Genomic DNA, 15,297 nt, shown 5'->3' with positions numbered 1-15,297 from the left:
AGCAGGGACTTGTGGCGTCTGGTCTACAGAGCATTTCCTGTTTGTGACATTCTTTTAGGTCTTTCCTAATTTTTTCTAGTAGAGAGAAGAGCCTGTCCATTCTCTCCTCTGCCTCCCTCTGCTACCTCATGTCTGCCTTTATAAGCTCAAGCAGCTTATCGTCTCTCTCGTTCTCCCTGTGGCCCCGGCCGGCTTTTCTCCTCTTCCTCCTCCTGCTCACCCTCTGCTGTACTTGGCCCTAGTCTGTCCACTGGGATGAAGGTAATTAGGAAAGGGGGTCAGGTGGAATGCAGCAGTCCCTCCCACACAGTCTTTGACCCGGGACAGTCCTAAGACAAACATGGCAGTTAACAACAACGTCAACAGAACAAATTGCAGCTAAAGTCTTTATTAACATGATTAAAACGTATTGCATGAATAAAACAAATTTAAAATCACTTGTACATGTATTTTTTTTAATTGCCTCATATGTAATTTTTTTGCAGGGGGAGTCAGTTTGTCCTGCAGGCCCATTATCTCCAGAATGTTCCTTATCACAGAGAGAAGGGAAGAGAAAAGGAAAACACGTTATCCTCTCCGTTTCTCTGCTGCTTTACTCTTCTCCTCAAATACCAAAATAGTGCTGGGAATCCTGGGCTGCGAAGGATACATGAGTTGTGTCCTCCAAATTTAGTAAAAAGAGGCTGCATTTGTTTGCTGCCTTTGAAGGAGCCTCCAAAATGAAACTAGAGCAGTGCCCGTTCAAAACGTGCCTGTTGGAAACAGGCCAATTGCTTGGCCTCCTGTATTGCTGCTTGCAGCTTTCTCCAAAACAATTATACGGCAAAATAATTTACAGAAGGCCCTTAAAGTACTTAATATGCCCCCCAACTGTATACTACTAACTTACTGTGTACTTCTACTTCAGAGGAAAACATTGTACTACTACAGGTACCTGACAGAGAAATGTTACTGGTTACGTTGCAGATTTAGATTTTACTCCTAAAATATCACATTCAAAATATGATGCATTATTATTCATTAACCTATCCAGCATTACACTTGATCAGACAATAAATGTACATTTCTGATTTGAGACAAAGCTTCTATGTATATTTACTTTTTTGTTGGGACGCAGTTCATTGAAGTTTCAATCTTCTCATTGTCTACAATTTCTTTCTGTTTGACAATCCCCCCCCCCCCCCTTCAGCTTCAGGACAGGGAGTCGATGGTGACCCTGTTGGTGGGGGCGCGCTACGGGGTGAGTCAGGTGGTCAACCACAAACTGGGCATCCTGTCACCCCTCACAGAGTTCACCAGCATCACGCGCATCGAGCTGCTGCCTGAATCCGACAAGGTCAGCCTGGTGAAAATATACCTGCAGGACATCAAGGTAAGAGCAGGAATATACCCGCACACCCAACACACAGGGGGGAGACAAACACTGCTAGGGCTGGGTACTGAATTCAATACTTTTTAGGCACCAACCAAATGGCCTCCTTAGTTTGGAGTATCAAAAAGTGCCTTGTCATTCAATACCTAAGGAGCAATTCTCATCACCGTCAGTGAGCCAAAAGGCATGCAGCATGCTTCTACCAAGATCTAATAATGTGTGTGATTGGCTGTTTAGAGTTACACGTCATAGAGGCACGCAGGAAAAACTACGTTACACAAAGACGGCTCACATAGTAGGAGCTGAAAAATAAATAAAAATATTTGTGTCATAATTTGTAATGTTGTAATTTATTTTTGTTAAAGTGCTCATATGCTCATTTTCAGGTTCATAATTGTATTTAGAGGTTGTACCAGAATAGGTTTATGTGGTTGAATTTTCAGAAAACACCATGTATTTGTTGTACTGCACATTGCTGCAGCTCCTCTTTTCACCCTGTGTATTGAGGTCTCTGTTTTAGCTACAGAGTGAGACATCTCACTTCTGTTCCATCTTTGTTGGGAGTCGCACATGCGCAGTAAGTACTGCTAGCTTGTCAATTGCAGAGTATGAGGGCGTGCCACGCTAGCAGCTAGGTGAGCATTATAACGTGTGTTACAAAGTGACTCACCTTCATCACGGAAGTAAAGGCTGGACTACAATAGAGCTGTTTGGAGCAGTTTGTGAACAGTGTTTTCTGTTGGAGATGGTAAGTCCCTTTGGGGGGGACTTTGGGCTTTTTCACTTTGTAAACCTATAATGTGCACAAAAAAAGATATCTAACACAAAGGAAAGGGGAACAAACCAAAAGGCATAATATGAGCACTTTAAAATAGATTTTATATAATTGATATCGACGTATTGGTGAAAAGAAGTCGAGCTGCTTTTTCATCAATAGTATGAGCCTTTTGGATGCGACAAGATTATTGTATGCTTAGTGTTTTTTTCCACTGCTGATATTGTCTTTCCATTCCCTCGCTTTCCTTGTTTTCCTTTCTCATACAAAGCCCATCACGTTGCTATTGGAGTCAGCCGCCGCCAAAGATATGTCCTGCCTAATAGCAGGGTACTGTCGAGTGTTTGTTGACCCCAGCCTCAACGTCTTTCCCTGGATACACGACTCCAAGAAGCACAGAGTGTCGGCTGAGGAGGGTACACATTTCCAGTAATGTACAGCCATAAAAACGATGCATACGTCCATAAAGTCACACACCAGGATGTTCCAAATAATAAATAACTTGTCTTGTTTCCATGTTGGTGTGTGTTCACAGGTTACGTGTCACGCTGTGGCAGCGACTCAGACACCTCCTCCGACTTGGACATGAAAGCGCTGGTCACCCAGGTGTCTCATGACGAGAGGCCGTGCCCTCGTGTCAGGTCCTCGTCGGACCCAGACGGAAGAAAAAGAAAAGACAGGAACAGAAGGAGAAGCAAAGATGGCAGAGAAAAGGGAGATAAACCGTGGGAGGATAAAAAGCAGAAGGAAGAAAAAGATGCCGACAACGAAAAGGAGAAGTCTCCCCTAGATAAAAACAGAGAGAATAAGAATGAAGATCCAGAGCACGAGGAGGAGACGGAGAGAGCGCAGGATGGTCGGCAAACACAGACCCAGGTAACGGACAACGATCCTGGGCAACAGCGGGAAAACGTGGGACAAGAAGGTGGAGTTGAAGGTGAAGGTGGAGAAGAGGTGCAAGCAGCAGAGGAGCAGCCATCTGTGTCACTGTCAGAAGCATCAGATTCTTGTAATACTGACTCTCGTGTCGTCACCAGCCCCTCCAGCGACTCCCTCGATGCTTTGGAGGAAGATGACTTGATTTCATGTTCTTCTTCCTCCTTTCACCCCAACGCTCCCTCACACACTCATGCCCATGGCCACCCTCCCCTACAGCTTCATCCACACTACTCTCACAGGCACGTTCAGCCCCAGTTCCTCGCCCCTCCACCAGCCCTCACCCATCCCCTCATCCACCTCACAACTCACGACAGCGGAGGCGGCGCCTGCAGGAGGTCAGGCGACGGCGCCGACCCCCAACTCTTCGCACCCGTCCCCTCCTCTCCGAGCCTTCGCCACGTCCAAAAGGGTTCAGCTAACCCCTGCTCCGACGACAGCTCCCTGTGTTTCGCTGAGCTCTCCCGCCTTGTGGACTTCCTGCCGAGCCCTCCGGAGGCCAGCGAGGATGATGAAGATGAAGAAGAGGAGTTGAGGAGGCGGAGGTGGAGGAGGAGGAAGATGTTGAAAGAGAAGGGCGAGTCGCTGAGCAGAGCAGATGAAAGAGGAAGCGCAAGCGCGGAGGGAAGTCTTGGAGAACATCTGCTACCCCCTTCCTCATCCTCCTCCTCCCACTTGGAGTTTGTGTTTAACTTTGACCAAAGCGACGCTCGCTGCTACTACAAACTCTGCTCCAACATCACCCCCGACAGCGCTCGCAGCCTTCCCCACACCCTGCATCGTAATGAGGGAGAAGATGGGGAGGAGGTGGAGGAGGATCGGGGTAAGGCGGTTGATCTGGAGCCTATCCCCATCCTTCAGCCACCGCCTGGCTTCGGAGACAGCAGCTCTGATGAAGAGTTCTTTGACGCCAGAGATCGTTTCACCTCACCTGAAGACCCAAGCTCGGGGGCCATGCCAAGAGGTGAGGTGGTTTTTATTGGGAGGCTAATCGCAATTATCTTGTCATTTTTAAGCCCTGTGAAGTGATGAAAACACATTTGCTGCCATCTAGTGGTTGAAGGTTTTACTCCACAAAAGGGACATAATATTGCATTATCCAGCAATGTAACATAATTGCCAGGAAAGTAGTAGATCACACTACTGACCACACCTTCTCTACCAGAGACCTGCATGTGTTCCACTAATTATATAGATTCAGACTATAGAGCCTTTAGAGCTCAGTGCAACCATGCTTTTCCACCAGAAAAGACATAATTTCATCTGTTACACTTAACGCTCAAAAGATAATTATTAGTCCAGTGGACGTGGTGGAAAGTAATTAAGCACACTTACTTAAGCACTGTGCTCAAGTACAGTTTTAAAGTATTTGTACTTAACTTTAGTATTTCTAATTTGTGCTACTTTATACTTCTACTCCACTAAGGTATATATTGTGCTACATTTATTTGCCTCCATGGTGATCAAACAATCCAAAACCGGAGAATAGTAGACTCGTTTTTGGATTCTTCACACATTACACATTTACAGCAACATTTCAGTTATACCCATCAAACATATTTGGTTTTTAAAAGTGAATGGGGACACAATAAAGTTAGAGGTTCTTTAACTAAAACAAGACACTATGATGAAATTAATTCATGTTCTTGCCATGAAAATCATGAAAAGAAAAGTCTATGCTGAATTGCTGAATTAATAATGCACCAAACCTACTGAAAAACATGTTTTATTTCCTCGAAAGAGACCTAATACTTCATGACAAATGAAATGACAATAGTATTTCCAATTTTACTGCAAAGTGCACTACATTGTCATTTCCTGCTGATTCTTGTTTAATCGTAGCACCTTTTTAGGATATTAACTGTAAATAAAAACATACTTTAAGGAAGGAAAAGCAGAGGAGGAATAAGTACTGTTCTTTGACAGAGTGGTGCCTGCAGACTGCATAGTGCATACAGCCCCAACAACCCCCACAAATAAGATCACTAGCTTATATGGCTTGACAGGTGAAACCCAGGGGGAAAAAGTCTCTAAATCTGTAGCTGCTGCTTGTAAAGCTTAATTGCTATGAGTGTTATAATAATTGAAGGATTTTTATAATCTCCTCCCTTATCTGGATTTTGGCACTTTGACAGTTTTATGAGAGATTGTATTAGTATTAGTAATATCTGAGTAAATCAAACTGTATTCTCGCTTTGCCAGACCCTCCTCCAAAGCGCACTGAAGGAGGGTCTGGCTACTCCACATAGCATTCGGGGATGGGAGGAAAACGTGCTCTGGTTTAATGGTGTTTCTTTAAAACAATCACAATCGTCATGGGCTGCACTAAGCTCCGCACAGAGCAGCTGCAAAATAGTCGCGTGAGAGAAAATTCAGATTGGACAGATAGTCTAGATAGCTGTCTGGATTTACCCTGCAGAGATCTGAGGAGCAGTCAAAAATAGTTATCATTAATCCACCGAATTTAAAATTACAACACAAAGAAAGCGGAAGGAAACGGAAAATACATGCATCCGGCGGATTTTCCTGCAGCACCGAAGCAATCCCGGAATTGGAATGCGAAGGGTATAGACTAATCAAACTGAAGCTGTAAAAGTAAGGGAGACAAAAATAAGACTTGAATGTCTCCCCCATCGACACAAAAAACGACACACTTACCCAAAGATAGTGACGTTCATTCCCTATTATATAAATAAATTAGTTCATGAAATCACAATCGGACATAAATCTTCAAGGAAAAATAAAGTGTTACAGGAGGTTAAATTGTTGAGTTAATTTAGATTGTTCTGTTTTGTAGATATTCGCACGGAGATGAAACTGGACTTCCTCAGCACACTCAGCCTCAGTGACATCAGAGTCTCGGTGACAGACACAGACAGAGATGGAAAAGTGGAAGAAGACAGAAAAGACGGAGACGAGGAAGGAGGAGGCAGAGAAACATTGTTCCAGCTCAGGAAAAGATCCCGTAAGCGCCGTTCCTTCATGGAAACAGATTACACCTCTAGGGTGTCCTATCCAGAGCCAGATCCAGACAAGCAGGACCTAGTCTCAAGCAGGCGTCATAAGAACCTTTTAGCAGAAGCCAATGATGCACAGATGCTGAGTTCAGATCCTGAACCTTCAGAGCAAACCCAGAATCCCAGTCCTACGGTCTCCTCTTTGACTCACTCTGAAGGGGAGCCGGCTCAGCTCGAGTCAAAGCCAATTCTGTCCAAAACCCACTCGCATGGACCTGGCTCTCCCCGTGGTTTGGGGTCTCAAGAGCAGACTAGAGACCCACAGGCCCCCTCCAGGACCAGGAAACAAGAAATGGAGATGGAACCCGATGCAATGGAATCCAAATCGGTCACAGATGTGGTGAAGGCAATGTCTCCTACTATCACCATTGTCCGCTGCCGGGTGGATCCAGATGGGAAGGAGAGTGCTGACCGGAGGGGTGACGGAAAGGAGGAAGGGGAGGAACCGAGGGAAATGGGTGAGGCGAAAGAGGAGGGAGAGGAGGAGGAGACAGCCAGTGTGTCAGGGAATGGGCCGTTCACTAATCATATGTTTTTGCCAGAAACTAGTGTGGAGGAAGTTAAGGGGGGAAAAGAGAAGAAAGAGGTTGTGAGAGAGTACTCACCCAGTTCAAGCAGACCCCTCATCGGGGCCGAGAGGCAGCCGGAGGCCAACACACTGCCTACATGTTTGATAGATGTGAATAAAAAGAGTAGTAATGGCCTTTTGGGAGCGCATCTGATTGCCCTAGAGCAAAACTCATACGTAGAGGAACTTAAGCTTGAAGGTGTGTGTAATAAGTCAAACCCTCCATCATACTCCCCACCCCCACCTCCACCCTCATCCCCTCTACCTCCAATACCAGTTCTTCACAAATCCCAAAGTGAATGTTTTTTGAAGGAAGAGGGGGGCAGCGAAAACACGGGAACCTCTACCAAAATGTCTTTATCTCATTCTGAGGAGAGGTCCATTGGAAAGCAAAGTCACACTAAAAAAGCGCAATTACATTTAGACATCACCACTAGTGTTAATGAGGACGCCATTCGTGTTTTTAGTTCTGCTGTGACTACTAGTGATGAAGTTACTGACAGCAGCAATTCGGACAATGTTTTTGATGACGATGAGGTGAGTAATTCCTTAAGTTCCAGTTCAAATGACAAGAAAGACGACTGTGCTATAGCTACAAAGCATAGCATCAGTGCAAATTCAGCTACATCAAGTAAAGGCGAGTCTCAAATGACTGTTAAGTCTCTTAGCGACACTGAGGCTCATACAAGGATTAATTTGGTAAATTCTGATTACACTCGAGCTATAAACTCTATCACTGCAAAGCTTGGAGCTGCAACTAAAGCCACATCTCCTACATTTAATTCAGGTACCAGAATGCAAAGTAAGGTTACACATGATAGTGCTTCATGTTTGAATCAAAATGTAGACAAACCCCGAAGTGATGAAGCCAAAGCTAGTTTACCTAGTTCTAGCTTAGTGAAAGTTAAAACACCCACAGTCCACAATCTCTCCAAAGCGCCTCCTTCTCCAACTCGCTTCCTCTTCCAGACATGTTCCCCTAGCTTTATGGGTAGCTTATCTGCCTCCACACTCAGGGGGAAGATTCAAAATTTGCCACTTTATTTATCGCGCTCCCAGGAAACCCTCAACCAAGCTGTGGAGGGGAATGTACCTCCGAGTCCTGCTGAGGACAACAGTAGGGAACACGGAGAGATCATCATTAAAGTTACAGATGTTGATAACGTCACACAAACAATAGACTTTGAAATGGACACAACTGCAGAATCAGTGGAATCAGACGATTCGGATACAACGGTCATAGGATCCGAGAGGGATGGGGAGTTTTTTGTTGAAAAAAACTCTGCAAAGAGTTTTCATTCTGTGTTAGAGGTGAAGGAAGCAAGCTCTCCATTGCCTATCCAAGCTGAGCCCAAACCCCAACACCAAAATCAGCTTCTGTACACTGGGCCTGTCAAGAACACACCAGGTCCAATAACGGAGCCTCCGGCCTCCATAGTGAACAGCCTCGAAAGAGACACTTCAGGCCTAAAGATGGACACTCCTGGGCCTATTAAAGATGCTCCAGAATCAAAGATGAGGGTCAGAAGTTCAGGTGAAGACATTCCAGGTTATAAAATGAACAATCAGTCACGTTCTATCCCCCCTCCGATAGTGGTGACCACGCAGAATCTAAATGGGCCAGGACTCCCTTTTCATAGTCAGTCACAGAAAGTAAGTAGGACCAGTAGCGAAAGACCTTTGATGGGTCTTTGTAGCCCTACAGGGCAGACTTCAGACTCATCAAAAACACTTTCCTCAGACTGCAGGGTGTTTACCATCTGTGAAGATCCATCCCAGACAAAGGGCCCAGCCGAGGTGGGGACTATCCCACCCTTAAAGTCCGAGTTTGGCTGCACTTCTATGCTAGCGTCTGGATGTGAGTCAGTTGTGGAAGGGGTGCAGGTGCCGCTGGATGCTTGTGGTTGCCCACCGGTCTACACCAACTGCTTCAGCAGCGGGGACAGCTTTGACGAGGAGCTGACGGTCTACGAGTTCTCCTGCCGCACACAGAGCAGCGGCGTGACTGTGGCTTCTGGAGCAGGTCTTCCTCTTGTGACTTCTCCACCCGGTCCTTCCTTTCTCTCCACCGACTCCCCCTCCTTCCCACGCTCCATCCTTTTCTCCTCTTCTACCTCTGAGCTCAGCCCTCTCCTCTCCCCATTGTCTGATGCCTCGGACCGTTTCCTGTCTCAAACGCACAAGGACACCATCAGTCGGCTGGGCCAGCAGAACTTCCCAGAACCCCCAACTGGTTTCCAAGTACTCCGCGTAGACGTGGACCAGCTCCTTTCCATTCTGGAAAGTAGCGGCGCTGACCGATCCTTGACAGGCCATGGAGGTCGACACCCCAGGGACACCTGCCCTGCCCACTTTACTGAGAACAAGAGGGTGCTCCAGATAGAGGCCCGGCGGCTGATGTCAGGCTGCCAGAAGGTGGTGGGGATTGAACAGAGCCCAGAGGCAATGCTTCACTCCCTGGCCGACAGTTTCCGGACCCTGGTGGAGTTGGCAGGTATATGCCTCTGGTTCTCTGGTTGCGATCGGTGTGACCGGAGGAACGCAGAGGCCGTCGCGGGCCTGGCAGACGTGGCTCGCTCATTCAGGGACTTCTGTCTGGCAGCAGAGCGAGCCAACAGCAAGCGCAGCTGCCAGGACCTGAGCACCAAGCTGCTAGCCAAACAGTGCACTGCGCTCACCGCCTCGGTCTTCTGCCTCACTCAGCTGTTCCGCACCCTCACTGCACTATGAGTGCACCACCATTTACAAAGTGTTTTGAAATAACCTTCAAGCAACCTGTGGTGTGTAACCTCAAATACATGAGGTCTCCAGTGAGCCCACAGCTGCTGCAGGGGTGGGCAGAGTGTGACCCAGGACACTCATGTTTAGGATGGCAGTGTGAGATGAAGTTACCTCAGAAACACAGTGGTGTTACTGAGCTCTAGAACAGCTCAAATGATCTCAAAACCTCTCAACATCCGAGAGCCAGTTTGAGATGGTCGAGGTGCATGTACTGTACGTACTGTAGCCCCTAAACCAAACCATCAGCCCACAACCAGACTGTAGAGTGGTGCAAGCAGCAAAAACAGAACCTGCTTGCATTCCAGTATTGAGGAACTGATGTACTTGAATGTATTTTATGTTATCTATTGTGTTTCTTTATTTATTCATTTATTTAATTAATGGGTGACTACAGTGAGCAAACAAGGAATGTAAAGACAAGGAAGGAAGATAATTTGAAATGTTTACAGGCATATCTTTAGATAGAGGAGTAGTGGGCCTTTTACACACATACACAAGCACACAAACTCAAATACACAGTGAATCAGTATTTGATTCCATTCATACACAGGCCTTTTTTATGACTGACCATGTTAAGATAAGAAACACTGCAGTTTACTGATGCTTATATATCGTTACATTCTCCAGGCTGTCGGTGAGGGCTTCTTTGAATGTTACTGTTTACAAAACCAAAAACTAGAGTGAGAAATGATTTTTATCCAATACCACAAATCAAATCCCACACATCAAGCCTGAAGCTGTGTTTGCCATTTTATAAATCTAGTAGCAGAATGCTGATGTATGCGTATTATGTGACTTTATGAAACAAAGTTTGGATGAGATACAGTCCTTTGCACATTCAGTGTGATGTCATTCTGTACAGACATTTAGTATAATTTATGGAAATGTATTACATTTGCCAGCTTTTCTTTCATTTATTTGTCAGCACTCTCTTTATCCCCCAGCAGTTGAAACACTGAACCCTCCAGTGCATGGTGATGTGGCTGTCAACCTTCCAACTTTTATTTTTTCCTCCATACATTTATTTATTTATTTAGTGCTAACATATCCATTGAGAACAAGACACACCAGAGACTTGGTGACACTTTCCAATAGATTTGAGAATTTTAAGTATTTTAAATTTCAAGCAATCTGCAAGCTTTTCAAGATCATGAAAAAACCTGCACACCTCTGCCTGAGCTTTGTGGACAGTCAGGAAGCTCTTAGACTACAATGTCCCTTACACTAAGTGCATTATTATGACAGATTTCCCAATATGACCACATATAGTGGTAAGCCAGTGACTACATATGGGCACAGATAGCCCAAGCATTTCAGGATTACAGTATGTGCATACAGCACTGGTTATCTGTATGTGCATTTTCAGCTTTTGATGAGCATATTGAGTGGGAGGGTCTCAGAGAAGATCTGTCAAACTGACCCAATCATTGGTTGACAGCCTGTCATTTGAGTTCCTTGAACTCAACACATTTGTCACAAAATCATGTTCAACACCGATTTCCGTAAAGCTTATTACTGTGGAAAAGCTGTCGTATTATAGCCTTTTCACTTGGAATGTTTCTTAAAATTAAAGGAATCGATGCACACTGGACCTGCATGTTCACTGGAGAAATTGAAGTTATCAGAAAAAATACCACCACTGCAGTACTGGGAACACAATTGCAAACAGTGTTTCTTTATATATATATTTCTAATGGCATTTGAAACACTTTATTTGTTTACTTGTCCTGTTCCTGTGGTTGCAACAGAATATATTTCCCTGTATTTTATTCCCTGTTTGCAGCAATGAAGAATTTACTTACTTTTACTATAACCCCAAGAGAAAATTGCCCCAAACAAATGATGGAAAACTTTTTTTTTTTTTATCTTCTGTGCTCACAAAGCATGCTTGTAAGAAGCCATAATATGCATTGTTGTTTCATCAGGGATTTTATCTGTGAATGACAGAATGATGTCTGCTCTTGCTTTGTAATGCTCAACTCCCACCATTAAAAGCAATGTCAAGATGTTACTTGTATGATTCCTTTAAAGCTCAGGCAATTGTACCTTATTTACCACACTTTTTATTTCTCAGCACAGTCAGATAGTCTTGACTCCACAGAAGTGGGAAAAGGTGTGCAGGGCAGTGTTTACATTACATAGCCTACACTGTTACGTGGAGCAACACGCTGAATCTTTGTTGCTGATGTTAATTTCTCAGATGTGTAGTATTTGGTTTAGAAGCTTTGATTGGTGATATTTTGTGGCATAAAGTTCCGCTAGGAAGAGGGTACTTTAGCGGTCTGCCCAGCTGCCATCGCCGTCCTCTTCGACCCAAGAAGGTGTCCGTCCGCCGTGACAGTTCCCCTGTTGATAGCCTGGCACAGTGCTGGCAGGCGGCCTGCCGAGTTGGTGCTAGCCCTTTGTGGACGGGGCCGAGGCAAACTTCACAGCTGGTGTGAAGGTCTGATGGCAGAATGTCTGTCCGGCAGAGAGGAGGAGGGTTTAAGGAGACGGGCACTCCAACAGAGCGTCAGAGAGAGGCTGAATAAAGGTGTAGAATGGGAAAAATAAAATTTTGCAGACAAATGAATCCACATCCATTCAAACACTCCTGTGTGGCGTACCTCCGGCGGGGTTTGAGCGACTCCTGGTTGTTGGTCTATTGGGGGAGGATCTTCCACCCTCTTGAAACTTCTTAAGAGATAACCAAATAGAACATAATCAATTGTTCCCAAAACATCAGCGTGGCCTCCCATCAGCAGGATCTTACTCCTCTGTTTCAGCTGAGTTAGAAGCCACTTCCTGTCTTGGAGAGTTGATGAAATGTCTTTACTCTTCGTCCTTAAAGAAGACAAAAACATTGGGATTGGTTTCTTCCTCTGAGGAGTTCACAATAAGAGAATCCTTAATAACACAGAAAAACACAGAAAGCAAAGGTGGGATTTGAACCTTCAGACAGTGGTACAGTTTCTCTTCCAGTTGAGCTCCCAGGACTCAGAAAAGTCACATCAATATTTCAACTCATCCTCAACTTCACAGAGTCTCTTCACATCTGTGAAGCAGGTTTCAGGTTATTTTAATGTGTAGATGAATGTATTACACTATATTAAATGGTTTGATTTGTAATCAGTCATGTCTTGGAACGTGTTAAAGGGGTTTTTCAAGGTTTATCTGCATATTAGATGCTTTTTTATGGACTATCTGCATGTTTAAGAGGTTTTAAGGGGCAACAGAAGGAAAAGACCAACTTTGTTTCTCTGCAGGTTGATGAAGGTGAAGTTTCTTCTTTCTCTCTGGGTCTTTGTGTTGATCAGCCCCGGAGATGGTCCAGTGGGGAAGGATACCCGATACAGGAGTGTTTGTGATGAATGGATGTGGTTTCATTTGTATGAGTCCATTTCAACAGATTTTCCAACATTGATTTCAACTTCTGAATTTCCAACACGTTGTATGCGATACCCCCTCCAAATGTCTGTGCCTTTTGCTGTCGATACATAATTCCTTAAATCTGAAGGGGATGAAAAGTGTCAATCTTTTTTCTGATAACTGCATTTAACCACTCAACCACTAGAGGGCAGAAACATTTAAAAATGTTTAAGTTTTTTGCTTAAGGTTTAAGGACCACAAAAATCTCCTCATTTTGATATTTAACTCTTTTTATACTAAACGTATTGAATTTGTGGATAACCTTATTTTTGAAGAAGATATCTGTGTCAGGGGTGGTCGTCCAGTATGGGAGAACTTTGAGGGCTCCCTGTCTCGTGAATGGTTGGTCATTGTGGTTAATCAAACCACTCTCTCATTAAGGTTAACATGTAGAAAGAAATATTCCAAATAGAAAAAAGTGAGGTCAGAAATTGATTAATTTCTGACTGATTGCACCCACTGCAATATTTGAAACTTTTAGGATACATGAGTTATTTTCCCTTTTCAATATGCTCAACTTTATATCCAATATCCAATCATATATATACACACACACACACTCACTGGGGAAGGAAATAAACTACACCATAGTAGAAAAAAAGAGGATGTTCTTTTTCATTCAAGCAGACAGCAACTTTTTTATCACAAAATAACTAAAAATTGTAGCTAACATTTTTAACATGTCCTCAACCAGAATTCCCTCCACAATAACGTCAGGAAAGCTCTTGATGGTGTGTATGCTGATGTCAAACCTTGTTGGTCTGTACATTCTGCTTTTAAATGTGATGAGTTGATGTTAAGATGCTGTTAAGCTATATCCAGGATCTTCTTTTTCCAAATAAGGCATCTTTATAAAATACTGTGCAAAGCACTCAAAGTTACACAAAAACCTTACCAAACACTTAATTCTGACTTTTCTTCTGGTTTGAAGCTTCCATGACAACTTGTTATATATATATATATATATATATATATATATATATATATATATATATATATATATATATATATATATATATATATATATATATATATATATATATATATATATATATATATATATATATATATATATATATATATATATATATATATATATATATTAACACAGCAGGAGTATCTTTAGCAAAGAGATGGCAATAGATTTTAGAAAAAAATCCTACTGTCAGCTCTTCTGTCTTAATCTGTCTCATAAATATTTAGGGACTGTCTTGGACAACAAATGTGTCAAAGAAAACCAACGACCGTTTGTATTTCTTTTCGTAAGCTCCATAATTTTAACACTCATGTGACTCTGATGAGAATGTTTTATTGTTGTTTTATTGAATCACTTTTTACTTTTAGCTTTGTAAGCTGGTACGGTTTACCGAACCAAAAAAAACTACTTCAGGGGATTGTGAAAGTGTGCGGGGATTTCGCAGACACTACTCTCCCGTCTGGATGTAGGCACATCCTTCCCAGATTCAAGACTAACCGTTAAAAAAACTTAATTGTTGCTGCTACGATACGTGCTCTCAATGATTAATCTTTACGATATTGTTGCTGTCGTTTTGTAACGATTGTATGTGTTGGCTGCTGGCTGTTTCACAAATTGCCCCTCGGGGATTGAGCCCTGTCTATGTTTATAGTGGCCTCACAGCCTGTTTGCTGTCATTGCGTTCTATAGGCTTGCCTTTGAATTTTGAATAGATAAAATGTTTTTTGTCAATTGCAGGTGGTTAATGCCACTGGTATTTCCATTAGCACTGGTTTGTCATCCACTTGTGATACCCTCATATCTCACCAGAGTTTCTTTCCCCTTAAAAGCAGCTCAACAATATGATTTTGTATCAAGTTTGTTTTCTTGGCCTGTTCATACCTTTGCTTAGTAATGTGATCAGTATTGGTTAACTCTACATATTTATCTACCTGTTTCATGCAGACGTATGGGAGCGGTAACTTGAAGCGCATGGGTGTGATTCTCCAGAGTGGGGGTTCTGATTCTGCTGCTGGCCTGTTTCCCCTGCTGGGCTATCCTCATCAACACTGAACCTCTCCTACTGGCTGTCAAACAGCCAGGTCGGTCCCAATGGGGAGGTATTTTTGTCTTTATATGAGCGGAGTGGAGGATGGAGTCTGTGATTGCGTTGCTAACAGCTTGATCAAAAATTGTAATATTATGATGTAATTGGCTATTGCCGTAATCACTTTTTAGCCTACTGTACAGTAACCCGGGCTCACATTAATTCCTTCACTATTTACATAAAATATACAGTCTTATGATTCAGTTCTACATGTTATTGACATACACATTGTTTGTCTTTCATAATGTAGATTTTGAAGAAACTCAAAGAAGAAATCATTTGTATATGAAATAACCAAATAGAAATGTCTATATTTGGTTAATCCTGTGAATTAAATCAAATTATTTTATTCCACTGCTGTTCAAAGCCTTTAAATT

General features: G+C 43.3%; 1 protein-coding gene across 1 annotated transcript in view; it reads left to right on the top strand.

Annotated features, from left to right (window-relative positions):
• Positions 1-11,455, top strand: part of frmpd1a (FERM and PDZ domain containing 1a) — a 51,808-nt gene extending 40,353 nt beyond the window's left edge. The window contains exons 13-16 of the mRNA XM_028601214.1: positions 1,190-1,372; positions 2,419-2,563; positions 2,683-4,047; positions 5,881-11,455. Of these exons, the coding sequence (XP_028457015.1) occupies positions 1,190-1,372; positions 2,419-2,563; positions 2,683-4,047; positions 5,881-9,398 (5,211 nt within the window). The 3' untranslated portion in view covers positions 9,399-11,455. The remainder of the gene's footprint in view (positions 1-1,189; positions 1,373-2,418; positions 2,564-2,682; positions 4,048-5,880) is intronic.
• Positions 11,456-15,297: the final 3,842 nt, after the last annotated feature.

Source organism: Perca flavescens, chromosome 2 (assembly GCF_004354835.1).
Source record: "Perca flavescens isolate YP-PL-M2 chromosome 2, PFLA_1.0, whole genome shotgun sequence".
NCBI classification, from domain to species: Eukaryota; Metazoa; Chordata; class Actinopteri; order Perciformes; family Percidae; genus Perca; species Perca flavescens.
Note: the sequence above shows the minus strand (reverse complement) of the source record. Positions and strands in the feature narration are given on the sequence as shown.